This window comes from Phodopus roborovskii, unplaced genomic scaffold, assembly GCF_943737965.1.
Source record: "Phodopus roborovskii unplaced genomic scaffold, PHOROB, whole genome shotgun sequence".
Classification (NCBI taxonomy): domain Eukaryota; kingdom Metazoa; phylum Chordata; class Mammalia; order Rodentia; family Cricetidae; genus Phodopus; species Phodopus roborovskii.
In genome coordinates, this window is record NW_026125209.1 from 135978 (window position 1) to 156051 (window position 20074).

Consider the following 20074-nt stretch of genomic DNA (forward strand, 5'->3'; position numbering starts at 1 on the left):
AAAAGAAAAAAAATTAATATCATGAGGCAGAAGAGCTCCAATAGGTTGCTGGTAACAAAATATATTTTAAAATAGTATTTGAGTCAATATTTCATTCATTACATTTTATCTGACCTTGTTCCAATCAATATTTGAAATGGTGCATTAACACACACACACACACACACACACACACACACACACACACACACACAAAATCAACAATTGAGTATGTAACTCTCTACAGAACTGAACCTGTCACCATAATGTCACTTGCATGCTCTACCGCAAGGCAACTGACCAATCTCTTGCTGCTGAGGCTGATAAACCATCAACAACATGAATACGAATAATTAGTGAAGCAGTTACAGTTCAGTATTCACCACTGGGGAGAATTCAACACTCACTATAGTGTTTAATTTAGGGAACCATGATTGAAGACCAGTTTTTTAAAAACATACAGAGACCAGCATTCTCACAACAGGAAGTATATTGAGAGTTAAGAGGCTAATGTGGGCAATGGGAAAGAAGACATCATGAAAGATAAAGGGTGATGGTCCCCAACATGTAACAGTCAAGAATTATCAAACTATTGATTCTCATTCATTAAAAAAAAAAGTGTCAATATTAAATCCCTTCTCCTACAATAATAATGAGGCAATTGCACACAAGCCATATGCCAAGCACCAAGTCAGCTCTAGGACCCATAAGCTCTAGAACCCAGAGAAACATAGATAATAATTTAATAGCCTTAGATCCCACTGGCTTAGACTCTTCAGACTCACTCTTCTAACAATGCACTCAGCAACCTAGATCTCTCAATTGCATGTACTATGTACACACCCTCTTCTAAAAATACAAATACCAACTTAAGACTATCATCTTTATTGAGCAGTATGTACACCCCTCTCTGAACAATGGAATAATTTCTCTTTAATGACTTGGACATCAATCTTGGACAAGTTTTATTAAAAATAAATTTCCATAAATTTGGTAGGAAAGGCAGGGGTCTGATCTGGCCTGAACTGTTTCGTGCACCTACACAGTAAGGCAAACTGTGTCTTTTAAGTTAACTTTCTGGTAGATTCCCCCTATTTACAATTTTATATGCCTATGCATAATTGGATGTGCATACAATTTAAATCTGATGTTATCAAAGATGGTAGAGTAATAGTTTAATCCCAGCACTCAGGAGGCAGACACAGGTGGATTTCTGTGAGTTCAAGACAAGCTTGATCTACACATAGTAAATTGCAGGCCAGCTAGGCCTACATGGTGAGATTCTGTGTGTCTGTCAGCTTGTTCCCTCACATCAGATGCAGATCCCTTCTCATGAGAAGGGACATACACAGTAAGCAAAGACTTATATAATCAAATTTGTAGATCAAAACAGGAGAAAACCACCCAGGTAATCAAACTCTTCCTTTCCTTAGACAGCATAAAAGGGAGGCCCCAAACAAAATCAGGTTCTTGAACACTTTCTTACTCTCTTGCAATGTGTTCCTTTCCTATGTGCATGATTCCTTTGCTTTTTAATGGTTCCTTAGCTACTCTGCAGGCTTTGTAGGCTTTTATTTCATCCTTTAATAAAAGACCAAGAACTGGATATTCCAGGCCCAGATCCCACATGCCTTGGTTTCTGTGACCTTCGACAAGTTCCTTAACCTTTCCTAGGCCTTGCTTTCCATCTGTATTAGAAAACCAACAACAGGTAACAAACACTTCAAATCATTGGTTTAGGGCTCTATTAAAAGCAGGAGATGAATTCTGTTATTTCTGCCATTTTGTTGATGAGGTAATACAGACAAAGAAGTAGAGATCAAACACTGTGCCACTCTTAGATCTAAGCTTTCTCTTCATTCAGAATTGCTTTGTGTTTGTGCTAAGGGTCCTTCCCAGTTGCTCACAGATACCTCTCCCCCAAGCACAAAGCATTCTGGTCACCTCACTTTCTGGCCCTGATGACCACAAAAGCAAGCACCAAACTCATCTATCTGGAACAGAAGACACCCCCCAACTGTTGCCTACCTTCCTCTCTGGCTGAAGGAAGAGTTTGACTTCCAAGTCAAACAAAAATTGTGTTTCTTCCCAACTTCTGCTTTGTCTCACTAATTCCACCTCTTTAAATGCCTTGTGTCCAAAACAGATTTGGAAATCTGATGACAAATGTGAGAAAAAAGCTGGAATATCAATTACTTATGGATTGCCATTAAAGGACTCCTCAACAAAAGTTTCTGTAATAGTTGTTACACCTAACCAATCCAACCATTGAAGATGAGAAAACAATGTAGTATCTTTCATAACACTGTGATCAGAAAGACAGTAGACACTACAATAATCTCCATGTTACCCATAAGGACAGGAACAGGTAGGCCACCTGTCTGTCTTTCTAACTTGCAACTCAATAGGTTAGAGGCCACAAGGCAGGAAAAGAAAACCTTGTGTTACTTAAGACACGATATTATTGGAAGGGGAGTGGATTTCTAAATGTATATTATAAAAGAACTACACTAAAAAGTCTTTGTTTTCAAATATAATATAAAATGTCAGATATATGAGAAATACTTTAAAATATTATTTGTGAACTAAGATAAGAAGACCTTGATCCAAACTGGTCTGCATACTTTCAACACTGAATACCTTCAGTGGATTATTGTGCCTCTGTATCTAGGATTTCAAATGTACCATGGAAAGCTTCAGTGAACAAAAACTCTGAAGTGCTCCCAGGACATCCAGTATAACTCACCTCTCTAGCTTCTTCCCTGGCACAGAAAAATAAGCTCCCTGGTGGAGACCCAAAGCTACCATATGCCATAAGGCATGTGAGCCTATCTGAGATACTCTGAAATTGCTGGAGAATTTTTCTAATTTCCAGACTGTCCAAAACTGAATTGAGTCCCACTGTCTTCTAGCACCTCATTATATTCCCTGGATCACACAGCAAGCCCTATTTTTACAGTAACTTTAATTATGGAATTACTCAGGGAAGTAAAAAGTACTTGTGATTAGGTAAATGCATTTTCTATGTTTGCTTTACACTAACACAGATGAGCACAACACAAAACAGAAAATTGAAACTTCATTCTGAGCACCTTAGTACCTACCCTACCATGCAAACCAAATTCTCACATTACTTTCACTGTTACTTCCTTCTCATATTTTACTAACACAGAGCTACTGTGTAATATCATACATTTGTTTTGTAATCATGTTTCTATTACAGTATGTTGATAGGGGAATTTATGAGCTAGCAAGAGTTGAATCATCTGAAGCTTGTGAAAATTTGACATTTGCCTTAAACTGCTATCCTGCATTATTTGTTTGTTTCATTTGGGTGCCATTTCTGTTACTGATTAGCACTAATATGGCCAAATGACACTTAGATTCATCCAAATTAGAAAAAAAAAAATAGAATTGTTACCACGGCTTCTGCAAAAGCACTATGCATATCTGAGCAGTGAATGATTTTTGTATAAACTTTGGCTACAGTGTTTGTTAGGAGTGCTCTCTTATAGCTCTACTGGCAAGGCAACAGTGGTCTTGCTGAGCCTCACTGGCACGATAGGAGTTTAGTGGGCACAGGAGGGGGGAGAAAAGAACTCAGGGCCCAGGAGAAACCAGCCACTGCCTTGTTCTAACTCTTCCTGCTATGTGCAAATTCTTGAACTAAGTAAACTTACCTACAAGTGCATTGTACTTACTGTGGGCAGGTAATGAGAGATCCTCAGTCAATTCATATCTTACTATTGTGGGGTAATACAATACCAAACTACAACTGCCTGGAAATATTACACAAATAGATCATAAGACTAGGACCTAGGCTTGTCCTAATTAGAAGGACCACGTGAAAAATCCTTCAAAAAAGTAAATTTCAGCTGAACATTAAAGAAAACAGAATAGGCAAACATAACACCTACCCAATATAAATATTATAAGAAAGGAGGTGGGTATTTGGGTTAGGGATAGTTTGCTATTTATAATAACATTGAAATTTTGCTACTTTTTGTTACAAGTAAGTCTTCTAAAAGTAGCAAAGACTCTCTATACAGTCTATAATGTGTATAAAAACTCCTCTGAGAACAGTACTAGGTGGCTGGCCTTATTTTCTAATTTTGTCAATTTGATCTGGTTTAAAAGACAACAAAGGCTCATTTGAAACCCACACTTTCTTACTAAAAAGTATAAGAGAAAGTGTCAAACAATTCCCTTAAGTAGTACCATCTCTTAGAAAATAATTTTTCTCCCTATTTTCTCCTATTATTTCTCCTATTTAATTCTCATCTGGCTTCATAACTCCCAGAACATTGTTCCCTATCTAAATGGAGGTGCTCACTCAGCCTTGTGCTCCAACCAGAGAAGACATCTTCCCAAGCAGGTGCATCACTTCCATTCCTCTCAGAGTGTTGATGCCCTGAGAAGAAGTAAAAATCCTGGAAAAGAAACTATGTCTTGAGCATTCTCACTAGGGAAAGAACCTCAGCCTGGCAACTCTGTCTCCAGTATCCTAACTTCATCTTATGGCACTCTATTCATAAAAATATGTACCAAACACCTCAGAAATATTTTTGGAATACTTTCTAGGGATCTTAACTTATATTGGTAAATTTAACAGGCACATTCAACTATAAGCTCCATACAGATCATATTTATGACAAACAACTTTCCAGATGGGCTGTTCAAGAAAGATCTCCCAGCTTCAGAAACACCTGCTTTCCTCACTATCTTCCTAAGTCCTGAGGATAATGAGTATTCATGCAATGGCAACTTTTCAGAAGCAGATATCTATAAAATGCTTTTGCTAGGAAATAGGGGTAGTTAGAATGAGAATGGTCTCCATAAACTCATATATTTAAATGCTTAGTCACTAGAGGCATAACCTAGAACATGGACGGTTTGGGAAGGATTAGGAGGTGTGACCTAGTGGGAGGAGGTGTGTCACTGGGAGTGAGCTTTGAGGTTTCAAAGTCCCATTCCAGGATCTTCTCTACCACCACCACCACCACCCCCACATTTGCCTCTCTGCCTGCAGACCAGGATGTAACTAAAGCTTTAAGGTATGGTTCAGCACTATGCCTCTAAAACTAAAAGCAAGCCCACAATTAAATGCTTAGTTTCAAAAGTGTTGCCTTAGCTGTGGTGTTGCTTCACTGCAATAGAACAGTAACTACCAAAGGAACCAAGTCCTCCATCCTAAAATGATACCCTCTCCCATATCATAGGAGGGGGGCTGGATGGTTCTCACAACTCAAAATATCCACATTTTTACATTCAATTTTTATTACACTCACATCAGAAACCCCCCCCCCCCCCCAAGACAGGGTTTCTCTATATTGCTTTGGAGGCTGTCCTGGAACTTGCTCTGTAGACCAGGCTGGCCTCGAACTCACTGAGATCTGCCTGCTTCTGCCTCTGGAATACTGGGATTAAAGGTATGTGCCACCATTGCTAGGCAAGAAATTCTTAAATGGAATCTACAGTTAGCATCCAACCTGGTCACCTACTCTGCAAACCTCTGTCCATTTCAACAAGATTACAGTAACTGTCAATAAGGTCACTGGGAGGACAAATATAGGCAGAGATGGAAGACTGTTGAGATGTCCATTTCTAAATATTGAAGTTCACTTCAATATTTTTATGTGATTTGTTTGTTGTATTAGAGATCAAACTCAGGACCTCCCCCTCCCATATTCAGCAGGTGTTCTACTACTGAACTATAAGCCCAGCCTATTATTAGCACATAAGCAATGTATTCTACCAGATGTATGACCCAGACCATATACCTACAAATCCAGTTTGCAAATACATATGTTCCTATTTTAAATGTTCTTATTATACGAAAGAGTACATAAAGTCACATTCTGCTTCTTGAATTTCCTAAGTTCCAAAATAAATGGTCCAAACCTTTTAGAAGGGCCCTGACTTTGAAAACATGTACTCTAAGATTACTTGTCTTTCTATTTAAGAAATCAAACACTTTGATCCTTAATGATAGGAGTAAGAGCATGTAGGTCTCAAAATCTTTCTCTTTAGCACATCTCAGGGCTCAAGATTCAATTACTTATCCTCTTCCTAGCTATGTGTCTCTAAGACAAAACAGTGCAACAACTTTAGCGGGGAAAAACACCACTGGGCATGCATCCTTCTTTCTTAAGATCTTGGTACTGAAGAGTCAGTTGACCAGGACCCTGATTCTGGGACAGTCATCACCCATGCACTGAGCTCAAGGTGCATGGTAGGTATTCTCTTGGGGACTGAACCTTTAGGGCCTTTAGTGCCAGCCCTATACTTCAGGAATGACTTCCAAAACTGTTCTTTGCCCATTGGCTGGTCTCTCTCTGGGGATAAAGGAGCTCACCGAAACGAAAGTAAAACAGAGGCCGATTCCCTGCTGCACTGGCCGCCCTCTCCTGGCTGCTGCTTCTCGGATGTCGCACACCCCGATGTGGGTGGAGCGGAACGGTCTCCCTCGGCACGCCTTCCCGGGCTGCAGTCTACACCGAACCACGGCAGCTCCATTCGCTGCTGTAACAAGTTGAAAAAAAAAACTAATTAATTCAGACTTTAGTTTTTTTTAAATTTGTTCTAGCGCTGAGCAGAACTGCCGACCCTATGCAGAAACAGCACAAAGACCAACAAAGGTTCCAGTAGGTGCAGAAACCCTCTGCCCCCAGCCAGACCCGGTCCAGTGAAGACTACAGAACACCTCAGGTAAGCCAGTAACTGCTCATTTTCACTTTTGTTTGGTATGGCAAATGAATATCCAACAGCTCATCAAATTAACCAAGTAGTCTTCCTCAAGGACAGGGAAGACACACAGAGACATCAACAAGTGACCAGGCCTTTCTGACAATCACACAGGGGTAGACTAAAGTAGAGAACTCTTTTCCCAACACGTGTCCTTAAATCCATTACCAGCCTATTTACTTTGTTTCTTCCAAATGAAACCATGCTTCTTCCTTTCTTCAGCCATGAGAAATCAGTCCCTCAGCTAACACACACGGGCCCACTTTTACACCAATATCCTTAAAAATCACATGAAAAGACATAGCAAGCAGAACTACAAGCACAGCAGACTCCTGATATCAAGTTCAGAAGCCACAGAGCTATTTTTTGCAACTCTATAACATTGGGGTAACACGTTCTGGAGTTTTGTGAACATGCACTTTCAGCCTTGTAGGTTTTGTTTCACCCACAGAAACTGCAGTTTCAGTTTTTACCTTTAACAGGTGCATTATGAACTTTTTACCTCAAGGAGGGCTATTGTTTGCATTCACTTTGACCAATTTCTAAAGCCTGGCAAACACTCAAGGTTACCCTCTAAGTGATATGATCTGACACACGGAATCCATGCCAATGTAGCTCCATTTTCTTTTTCTTACATCTACAATCTTGCTCAAGTACAGAAATTCTCCCGAGCCACACATGAAACAATAGTGACAGGGAAGTATACCTTGTACTTTGCAAGTATAAATAATGCATAGTTTACCACCATCTCTAAAACACCAAACCTTTACAATAATATCCTCTGAGTCAGGCTACCACAACATTTTCTAATAGTCTCAAAATCTTGTATTAATTTAAACCATAATCAATAGCAAAGTCAAAAATCATGTTTAAACTCAAGTGCTCCTATTTTTATAATTACAGTGTTTTAAAGACACCAATGTATTGTTGATCTCCAACTATACATAAAATATCTATTAAACTGTATTAGGTATGTTTATAGAAAAATTACATATGCCTTCAAAATTCACAAAAACTATGAGTAATTATACAAAGAAGCCTTTTGTAGAGAACTCAGGTGTCAAGTGTGCACTCTTCAGGCAGATTCCAGAGTGAAGGAAAAGCCTCTTTCAAATGTAGCTATTAACTTTTAAAACCTAGACCATTTATACTATTCAAGTTTTACATACTTGGAGGCTGGGGAAGGTGGCTCCAATTAATTTTGACCTCTTCTTTTCATATCCCTTTTGTGTAATGTCACCTATAAGAGAAGGAAAAACAGAAAGCATTCAGGATAGTTTCAATGGATAGAGTTGGTCATTTAATGAACAAAATATATAACTTTTGTTTGCTTTACAATTAGGTATTTATAAATGTGTATCATTTACTTTAACATTTTCCTTTACCACCCCTTTTTCCCCCTGCCCCGCCAAAAGAAAATCATAGGCATTCATGTTATATAAAAACTCATTTTCTCAGTACATATTCATCTATGGCAACTTTTGGCTTGAGTTTCCACACTGAGGGTGCAAAATTAGATCTGTGCAATTTTATTCACATCTGCAGGCACAGGAGCCTGCTCAATCTTTAGGGGCCCTCATTAACTTAATCAACAATGGATTGGACAACTGTCTTGGGTTGGAAAGCTGGCAAAAACATTACAAACAGGCACTGCATTTCATTAATGAGATTTCTTTTCCTTTTTTTTTTTTTTTTTTTTTTTTCCTTCCCCTAATCAAGCATGTCAGTCACAAGGACTTTACACTGCTAAGTTATCTTTGAAAACAACAACAAAGAAATAACCAAAATTAAATTAACAAAAAAATAAAGAAAGACTAAGACCAAAGAAAGCATTAGATAAAAACCAAGGAAATGAACATGGGACCCATAGGAGATTTAAAAGACACCCATTGTTCAAATAAGAATTAAAATGATAAAGACAAATATTCATACATAGGTCAAAGGAGGTCAGATCTTTCCCTAAGGGTTAGGTCACTAAGGATACAGGCAAAATAACATTAATTAATATGTAATAGTCTTTCCTAACTGTAAGCTCCAAAACGTAATGCTAAGTTTGCCCTTCATTTTCAAAAAAGAAAAAAATACACATGTAGACATGTGCACAAGAGCACTAGCACTCCAGCGCAAGTGTGCAGGCAAATACACACTCATGCAGATACACCACAGGCTTTGTCCTTGAATTTGAGGGTGTTATAAAATTTACTTTGCCCTTTAATTTTTTGAGGATGTTTCAGATTTTTATTCCTTGCATTCTGACCTACCTCTTCAAAGAGAAAAAGATTTGAGCTTCTATGAAAACAAAGCAAACCAAAGAATAATTATTATTATTATGCATGGTCAAGATGGTAAATTAGCCTAATGATATGTGTTTACTATGGCCATGTAACCCTACAGATCTGAGGGCTGATTTTATTAGTCAAAGCTGTTCTACACAAATTTGCTTAGGTGAAAAATTAATGTATGGCCAACATTTAAATGTGAGCCATAAAAGAGAAAATGAATATTTTCCCTTATCAACTACTAAGTGGTTTTATGCTAAATGTTATGATTATACCATTATGAATGAAGGGGGGCTGTATAAATGTTGCATAAACATTATTTTGCATTATGTTTGGCTATACTTTGCAATCTCAACCATCAGCTGTATATCACTGAGATTGGGGCATTATTCTTATAACTCTCCTCTGCAAATCTCACTTCTTCATCACCATAGTCACTATAGACATATTAGCACAGTCCAGAATATTCTCATGATTGGCTAGGGAAAATAAGGGGAATGGAGTAATGTATTACAGACTGGCTGTGAAACTTTCTTTTGCCCTCTCTCTATAGTTGTCTGTACCTATAGCACTAAAAGATGAAGAGAATTGTCTGGCTTTGAAGAAATAATAGTTTGTAAACAAGATAAAATCTCTAGTGCCTTGCTCTGTGACATTTAAAGCAAGGGTCTAGGACCAGTAATCACAGGAGACCTGATTTACTCCCACTTCAACATTCCTGATAATAAAAAGGAATGGGGTAGAGTACTGGCACCCATTCTGGCTAACCTAAACATCCCATTCCTACTCACAGGAAAGGCAGAGCATCCTATCCTAGAAAGCAAAACACAAACAACCTCCCATCCCATATGCACAGCTTCTTGAGAAATCCCCCAAAAAACAGATCAATAGCACCCCAGAAGCAGTTGCTTTACTACCTGTCTCCACATGGGATATAGTAACCTTGACTAACAAGCAACAGCTTTTACTAACAGTAATCCTTCTTTAAACATTAAAACTGAAGAAGCTAGTTTTCATGTTAATCATAATGCTACATAATCCATCTTGTCTCTGCCTGAGACAAAACCTCAAACCACTGCCAGCTAAATTAAAGAGAAAGAGGTAGGCTCATAAGAAAATGAAAATTAGTAAGAACTGTATGTAGAAAGCCCCAGTAAAGAGTACCTCATCTGGGCCTCAGGCAAGATGCTATCTTTGCCTTTTCCACCTACTGCCCATGTCCAGATTGAGTAGTTGCTTTGATAACTCTACTATCAAATTCTAGTCCAGGTAAACCAAGTCATTTCACAGGTTAATTATACCCAAACTTCAGCTCAAGTTTCACTAATTTCTCAACTGAATACTTAAAGGCCAGAGGGAACTCTTCCTTATTTTTTACTATAGATCAACTTCAAAGAAAACGAACTTTCTGCCTTACTTCAGAGTTGGTATTATTTTGGAAATTTCTGATTGCTTTAAGGCTAACAAGATATAAGGACATTTTTTTTAAAGCCCTGAAGTCTCTCCTAGACTAAAAACCAAACCAAACAAAAACAAAAACCACTGAGCATCCCCATAGAAGATACTGAAGAATTGCTGGTGACCACCACCACCAGAACCTGGGAGAGTGAAGAAAAACACTACAGAAGGACGTCTACCTGTCACAGTAGCCACACAGGTGTGAGCAAACAGTCATGTAGGCCAATGGGAACTCTCTGGTCTGTGTTTTTAAAAAGCTAAGTAGCTGGCAGCCTGTTCCAATATCAATAAACTATGTCACATGCAAAACTACATTTATATATTAGATGGTTCTTTACAGAAAGTTCTGAAGCACTCTGTCCTGAATGTCCTAGCAATCCCTTTTATTCCTAACATCAACTGATTTTAGAGGGGGGAAACAAAGGCATAAATACTATATGGTTCTTTACTCAGACTTTAGATATAAAGAAAAATGTATCCTGAACGCCAACTTTTCTTTCTATTATAGCCACACCTAGTACTGCTCCCTGTACTCTGGACAAAACTGGGGTAGACACTGTCCCAAGAAGAGACACACTGGCATTGGCATTCCTGACTTTGTTAGTGGATTTTTTTCCTGTCTGATATCTTTTTACCCAGGTCTTTAAGTGGTTCTGTCCATTCTCATCTCTGGAACACAACCCTGCAAACCATTTCCTATTTGACTCCCTCCCAATCCCTACCCAAGGGGAGGATAGCACTTCCAAGTTTTGGGTAACCACAGCATAGATGATGACTATCTAGTTTTCATAGGAGTTATGGCTATGATGTACTTGTCTATCGCTGCATTTCTGTAACATATATTTACATACAACTTATCCTGAAACCAGAGTGTTGAGCTTTTGTGAAAAAGCCCTAACCTACAGAACTTAGTCTTGACCACACTATTTTCCCACTCTAGGACTATAAGTTGATCAATATATTCAAACAGCAAGAGACATTGAGAAACACCAATGTCTATCTCTGACAAAGGCGTAGTTGGCAACAGCAGCAGCAGCAAAGACAATCAGCACAGACACTGGGATGATTAGCTATTTGATGATTCTGTGTGGTAGAGGGCAGGGGGAAAATCCATATTGACTCTGTTATTAAAATATGCCAGACAACAGGCCAACTTGTAGTGGTCAAAAAAAAAAAAAAAAAAAATGTGCTACCATCTGTAGCACTGAGACTAGACTCATTTTTGGCTTCAAAGCATCAGGGCTAAAAATACCATTGCCATTTTCTAAATCCAGAACTACTTAAGCATCTGGTAGCCCAGAAGTCCAGCATATTATGACCAACTCTCCCTGAAAATTTATAGCAAACTTTCCAATTGAGCTTTTGTGTTGGAGCTTTCTGAAGCCAATGATTTGTGTACTAATGAAGTTACAGATACATAGTTACAGATTATCATCTGTACAGAACAAAAAATATAGTAGATTATAGGGAAATGATAGCTAATACATTAAAATAGGTAAATGAACAGATTATTAATAAATGGCAAATAAAAATAGGAAAGAAGTAGGAAAAAAGTGGTTGATGGGCAAATGACATACAGACAGACACACACACATACAGACATACAGACACAGACAGACAGACAGACAGAAAGCAGATAGTAAATTTTGCAAACATCTTCTTTCTAGACACCTCTGTGGCTTCTGTTCAAGCCTTGACCACTGTCAATACCCTAGTGTCCCCATGGAAGCACAGGGCTCTCTGCAAGTACATATGGTTTCCTAATTTATGTTAGTTCAGGCTAAACAGCCAATTGGTTGCCCCCTTTCTCTGCTTCCTACAGGGATCTGTGCTATACAGTCTGCAGGATAAAGCCACATAAATTCAAGAAGGAAAGGTTACAAGACCAAGGTAGCAAATCTTCGGGCTTATATGTCTAAGCAAGGCTTCATTTTCTATCTCTTATTATAAGGCATACCACCCCATGGTTTACAGCAGGTTAGCTAAAATTCCTTTAACTTGCAAACTAAAGTCAGTATCATTCAAAACTATTTTAAAAGGCAATTCCAATCAATATAAAAGCTTCTTAGGCAATAAGCAATTTAGCTAATTCTAAATGCATATCTAAAAGAGGTTTCTTCCTCCAAAATGTGGCTCATCACATTAAGTCTTCAACCACAGAATTACTTGTTTATTTTCCACAAAAATTCCAAATAGCACCACTTTCCTCATCTTTTAATACCCAAGACTACTCATAAGCACAAATAAGAAAGTATGAAAAAGTCAGTGCAGAAATTTTAACCTCAGCAAGGATAAATTAAAAGTGATCTCTTGGAAACAAAGATTAATTTCAAGAAAAATGCTCCTGTTCTTAAGTTCTCCAACACTTCAGATACAAGAACTATAGTTATTTTTTAAACAAAGAACAGGGATGCCAGTTGTGCTCGGAGGTGCAGGCTTAAAATTCTAGCTACTCAGAGAGCTGAGTCAGAAGATAACACATTCAAAGCCAGTCTGAGCTACACACAGTAAAGACCCAATTTCAAAATACAAAGTGAGAAAATGTTGGAACTTATCTATGTGAAGTGTTTGCATAGCATGTCCAAAGCCCTAAATTCAATCCCCAGTACTACAAAAAATACAACAGAAAGACTAGTAAACAAATCATACGTTTACAGAGAAAAATACAAACAAAAACCATGAGAAGTTGAAGAGCACTTTGAGAGAAGATACAGTTCTTTTCTCTCCTCCACAGGAAGAATCCTCTTATTTTGCAGACTAGTGTTTCAAAGAAAAAAAATTCAAGTCAGAAAAGTAACAGTTGACACAGCAAATGCAAAAGTTACAGTGATCAAAACGAATATGTCATTGTAGCCACAAGGCAAGTTTGGAAATTTTGACCCCATGGAATTGGTACAAAGCCAACCTAATCCCTGCCTAGCTCTAGACATGAAATCTTGGAGAGCCCCTGGTTCTCCAGGATAAAACGTGTACCACTGAACTACTCTCAGGGGATGGGATTAGTTCTGAGTAAACAGACAAGTTTAACAGTGATCATTTCCATTCTTGGTGTTGAGAGTTTATTTTATTATTTAATGCTGGAACAAATGTTTTGTATAACAAAGCCATCATTTCCATGTTTGGAATTTTATGGTTGTCAGAAGTCTTCCTAAGGCTCCTCTCTTTAGTCAACTACTTGGTACTGGCTTGGGCAGGGGGGGAGGGTAAGGAGGCATACATAAGGGCTCAGTTCTCTCATACAAAATGTGTGTTTTTAGCTCTGTGATAAGCTTTTCTCCTGAAAGAAACTATCACTCACAACAATTTTTACATGCTCTATTTATTCACCTGCACTAGGAACAGAAGCAGGCATACATGAGGACTATTCTCACCTAAATCAACCTGCATTCAACCTAGGGTACTTGGTGGACCACCTAGTGTCATTTTATTCTCACTGGTAAGACAAAGGTAATACATGTCAACTTTCTATTAGTGTTGGAAACAGCATGTGCAAAATCTCAACATTAGACCAAGGAAATGACTCAAGGTTGAAGTACTTGCTATACAAGCATGAGGACCTGAGTTTGGATCCCCAGAAGTCACAACACCCAGCTAGAAAAGCACCCATTTATAATCTCAGCACTCCCATGGTAGGATACCACACACAAACAGGGGATCTCCCAGAAGCTCACAGGCCAACTAGCCTGGTATGGGTAGCAATAGTTGTAAACAAGATAGACCCCCATCTTAAACAAAGCAGAAGTCTAGGACCAACAACTGAGTTTGTACTCCAATCCACACATACCTGCCTTGCTACATGAGCACTTGCACTCAATGCACAGAGACATCATTCACAAACTTTTTTTCTTAATTTTTCAACAAATATTTCAATTAAGCATGACATATTCAAATTTATGAGAATCTAAATTTGTCAGATGGCTCAGTGGTTAAGAGTACTTGTTCTTGTAGAGGACTCAGGTTGGATTCCCCGCACCCACATGATGGTTCACAATCCATACACAACTGTAGTCTCAGAGAATCTGACACCTCTTCTGGCCTCATTATATTATATATATATATATATATATATATATATATATATATATATATATTTCAAAAGTAATCTTCTACTGCCATTTATTTACCACCCTAATTCCTAACAAAATTCTAAAAAGGTAACTCCCACCCCTCATCAACAAAGCTTCTTTTTACAGTAAATGGAGACAATTATAGAAAACCACAATTTGACACAATGCAGAAACCAAAGATCCTGGGAAAGCCAGCCTCCAATGGATACATTTACAACAAAACAGGGAACACTGTGGAAGGAGGTAAATATCTTTTAACCATATTCAGTGTAGGATTATTTCAATATGATATTGTTGGTAGAGTAACTACTGCCTTCACCTATAATTACTTTTTACTTCATGAAAAAGAAAGGAAAAGGATGCATATAGTATATTGTAGCCAACAAGAGTGTCTTCATCACATTTCTGAACCTCACTGGGCCCTAAGCCCCTGAAGGTACTCAAACCAAGTGACTGTAAACCAAGTCTCCTAATGTCACTTACCCAAAATGTATACATAGCTAAATGCCATTGGTAAGCCTTGATCATAGCTTTACCCCCTGAGCTTGGGCAACTTTTACTCAAACAGGATGATATATTCAGACCTTGTCATCTTTACATACTAACAACACCCTGGTAACCCCACAAAATTCCCCTTGCATGCTCCTTAGGTATCAGGTACCTAAGTTACAAGCAGGACCTCCATGGTGACCTCTGTGTTACAGTACCTCAGTCCCTTCCAGCCAAGCTCTTTGTCCTGGCTTCCTTTCCTTGAGGCACATAGCCCCCACAGCTTTCAATTCCTCCTGCACAAGTTATCAAGCACCATACAAAGGAATAGTCCTGACCTTTGAAAAAAATCTAAGAGTATGACAAGAGGGATATGACTACAACTTGACATATCCCACAATTTACAGATACACAAAAAGGTATTGCTACTTCAACATGGTCTCTTTTATCTAAGAAATTTTGTTCTCATGCTTATTTTACATAAAATATCTAAATGCCATAGAAATAATTCTGTACTTATTCATTCATTCAACAAATAGCCATAGTTACAATGTGGCCCTGTCAATCAATAAAGCATAGAAAAGGATACTGACCACTTATGTTTGCTAAAAGATTAAGTCATACTTTATGTTTCAAAACCTTTTAAGAGTAAAAATAAAGTTGGTGATGTTAAGTTAAAAACCCCAATGATTTTCTAAGCAAATAGTCCATAAAAGGCAAATATGCAAAATGTTTTAATAAGATTTCCCATTTATAGTTTTATGAAATATAGAATGTACCCTTTTCTTGATAATTGTGTTTTAAAAATAATGGTTTAACCTTGAAAAGATTTACAGTTGGGAGGGGGCTTAGGGACTTTTTGGAGGGCAGTTAATAACATACCAGAAGATGTATATAACAAGTTCATGTGGTAGCAGGAAGTCTGTACAACTGTGACTTTTTATGAAATCAGAGAGCCACAGGAAATCCTTAAGCACATACACTGAGCCATCCTATGCTCAATCCCAAAGGCCAAAATAGCTTATACTATTGGGGATAAAACAGATGGGTAATTCCTGCCACAAAATATATACTTGATTACATTTAGATGCATTCTACCTAATTAAAAAATAATAACTGTGACAGTATGAATTTCAGCTTTGGAAATATCAACTTTCTAAATATATTCTGTCTTTTCAAAGGACAATGATTAGTAATATATTTCATTCAGAAGGTAGACAGTAAAACATACTGTTTGAAATCGTATATTAGTGAATTTATATTTGAGGGAAGGAGTGACAAGTTCTTAAGTAATCCACACTGCCCAAGGATGATGGTGAATGCCTGACCTACTGCCTCTGCTTTCCCAGTGGGTTGCTAGGATTACAGTGTACATTACCTTATTAAACTTGCTGGGAGGGGTTGTTTTTGTTTTGAGACAGGATGTCATGGCATAGCCCCTAGCTGGCTTAAAGCTCACTAAGTAGACCAGGCAGGCCTCAAACTCACTGAGGCCCATGTGTCTCTACTACTGTATCTGGATTGAAGTCACTTTTACCTGGCCTCTTATCTGTTGCTTCTTATTCAAAACTCTCTATTGTATATGTGAGCACATTTGTATTTAAAGCAACATGTATTGGGACCACATGGTCCCATTGCAGGAAAAACAAAACAAAAAATAAACAAGTAAACCAATGCATCACCATAACTATGAATTTTAATCTTACTCACTATCTAAAGTGGTGGTAGAATGAGCAGCATAACCGCAACTCAATTGAATTCTCAATGAGAAATTCAAAGTGCTTTACAGAACAGGTTGGAGATATACTTTTAAAATAAGAAAAAAAGTGTAAAGGCCAAAATCTAATTCAGAATACTAATATAGTTTTCAACATGAGGTCATAGTGCCAAGTAATTTGGATAAAAAAACATTTCAGAGAATTGAAGAGACTCATAGAAGTGGCAATGGCATTTAATTAAAAACTCAAGCAAGCAAACAGCAAAATACATACCAAATAGTTACATGTCAAGTACCAATTCACAAAACTCCTGTGCAATCATGCCAATTATATTATCCCCAATGTTCTTACTGCTTTTACATCACTGGTAAGTCCCACACCAACTATTGGCTTGATAATTCAATTATTATTTGCTGGTCAACACAGAGAATGTAAAAACATTATGAGTCAAATACAGAATACAGATATGCTTCAATTTTAGTATTTTGTTTTCTTAAAATTTCCTATGTAGCCTTGACTAGTTTCCCAAAAATTTTCCTCACTCTGCTTCATCAGCTCCTAGAATCATGGACATCTCCAACATACCTGGTTATGAATTCTCACTTTGATCAAAATGTAAAATGAGATATGAATAAACCACACATCCATGGATCTCAAAAAAAGGATACTTCAACTAAAAAAATACAAATTAAAATATATCAAGTGTAGCCAATAAGTATATAATAATAAATGTTGACATGTGAATAAAAGAAAATCAAGCTTGTTCTAAACTAAAGCCATGCATCTAAAGAAGGATAGTAAACATAAAAAAAAATGTGGAAAGAAGCTATATCAGTAATACCTAAAGCCCTTATAAGATATCCCAGGGGAATTGGCAACTTATTAATTTCCAGATCAAATCACTGAGCTTAACAAGATCACAGCTGTACAAAGCAAAATTAAGTTTCAATATGCTAGCAATTATCTAGAAACAAAATTTAAATTATCATTGAGGCTGAATAGATAACTCACTATTAAGAGCATTTGCCAGTCTTCCACAGGAGTGACTCTCTCTCTCTCTCTTTCTCTCTCTCTCTCTCTCTCTCTCACACACACACACACACACACACACACACACACACACACTTCTAAAGAAAATACAAGATAAAAATCACCTCAACTCTGGAGTAGACAAATAATTCTCACAAATGGCATCAAAGATAAGCCACTAAAACAAACAAACAAAAAAAAATAAATGAACTGAACATCAGAACTCGAAGCATTTTAAAATATTTTTTCCACAGTAGCATTATAAAGAGAGTAACAACCCAGGTGAGGGGATGAAGCTCAGTGGCAGAACATTTGCTTCGTTTGTAGTTTGTTGATGGTCTTTGGTTTAAGCCCTATCTCACACACACACACACAAAACAAACAAACAAACAAACAAACAAAAGGCAGGGAGAGGGAATCAAGTTACTACCAGGTAAGAAGTTATCTTTAAACTATATATGTACAAAAATAATAAACATTCCAGTAAACTAAACACTGGCAAATACACTGATGAAATAACTAAGTACTTTGTAACTAAGCACAATAAAAACACACTATTCACACAGAATTAATTTTACAAGATGTGGTTTAAAAACAACTATGAAGGGGGCATGGGAAATGAAATCATGTTATAAGGCACAGATTTTAAAGATGAGCAGGCTTCTGTGGAAGGCTACCATCCATCTCTCCACACAAGATCAAGAAAGAAATTACTGACAGTCTAAACTGAGAGCTATTAACTAAAGCTGAAGTACACATAGAAAGAGAAAAAGTAACATCAAGCATCACAAAAAATTATTAAGCCTGGCACTAAGCGAACACTGTTTTAACAAATAATTGGAGTAGTAAAAACAATTAAGTGACTAGAGGGATATATATATATATATATACATATATATGTATATATATATGTATATATGCCTTATTTTACATATCGATCCCAGTTCCCTCTCCCTCCCATGCCCCACCCCCATTGTATTCATCCTACCCCTCTCCCACTCAACCAGGTGGTGCCTTCTGGAAAGGGGTCATCCAAATCTGTCAAGTCATTTGGAGTAGGACCTGGGCCCACCCTCCTGCCTCTAGGCTAGGAGTTTCCCTCCATGGAGAATGTGCTCCCAAAGTCCTTTCATCACCAGGAATACATCCTGGTTCCACTGCTAAGAGGTCCCATAGACTGCCCAGGCCTTCAAACTGTGACCATGTTCAGGGAGTCTGATCAGTCCAATGCTGGTTTCCCAGCTATCAGTCTGGGGGGGCCCTGACCTTGTTCAGGTCAGCTGTCTCTGTGGGTTTTCTGAAGCCTGGTCTTAACCTTTTTCTTTTTACTTCTCCCTCTCTGCAACTGGATTCCAGCAGTTTGGCTCGGTATTTAGCTGTGGGCATCTGCTTCTGTTTTCAACAGCTAATATATTAGGGCTCTACAATGGCATCAATCTCATTATCCAGGGAATGACATAAGGCCTCTCCACTGTGCTCAGATTGTTAGCTGGGGTCATCCTTGTAGGTCTCTGAACATTTTTCTAGAGTTAGTTTCTCTTCAAACTAATAATGGCTCCCTCTATTATGGTATCTCTCTCTCTCTCTTTTTTTTTTTTTTTTTTTTTTTTTTTTGCTCTTGTCTATTCTTTCCCTGACTCAATCTTCCTAGTCCCACATATTTCTCCTCTCCTCCCCTTCTCTTTCTCCTAACTCCCCTCTCCACTTACACTCCCCCCACCACCCATGTGCTCAGGAGAACTTGTTCCTTTTCACTTCTGAGGGACCTTGTATGAATCTCTTAGGTTCCTCCATTTCCTAGACTCTCTGGTGGTATGAATTATAGGCTGGTGATCCTTTGCTCTAAAATAAAAAAATCCATATATGAGTGAAGTACATACCATGTTCTACAGAAAACTTAGAAATCTATATATCCAACTAAGGATTAATACCTAGAATTCACAAACATGGAATTCAAAAATAAACTGTTCAAAACATGGACTAGAAGAAAGTTTCAAAGAGCCGGACTTCCAAAGAAGCTAATCATTTTTAAAGTGTTCAACTGTAAAAGGTTATGGCTATAGATTGTTAATACAAATTAAAAATTATTTTGCAATTCCATATCTTCCCAGTCACTAGAACTATCACCAAGAAACAAATGACAAGTGTTACTGAGGAGGTGGGGAAAGTAACACTTGTATACTATTTGTGAGAATGTAGTGTGGTGCAGATACCATGGAAATTAGATTTTGAGAACAAAATTAATTAATTAATGTTCCTGTTATTTGTATATGAATAAATTCCATATATGAAAATTCCAAGGTATGTAAGT

The 20074-nt window shown here is 37.7% G+C and overlaps 1 protein-coding gene across 1 annotated transcript in view; it reads right to left on the minus strand.

Moving 5' to 3' along the window:
- LOC127226979 (disco-interacting protein 2 homolog C-like) overlaps positions 1–7963 on the minus strand; it is a gene marked incomplete at both ends in the record, with an annotated part of 134876 nt that extends 126913 nt beyond the window's left edge. Inside the window, 2 exon segments of the mRNA XM_051191183.1 lie at positions 6335–6470; positions 7893–7963. Of these exon segments, the coding sequence (XP_051047140.1) occupies positions 6335–6470; positions 7893–7963 (207 nt within the window).
- Between the last annotated feature and the right edge of the window lie 12111 nt (positions 7964–20074).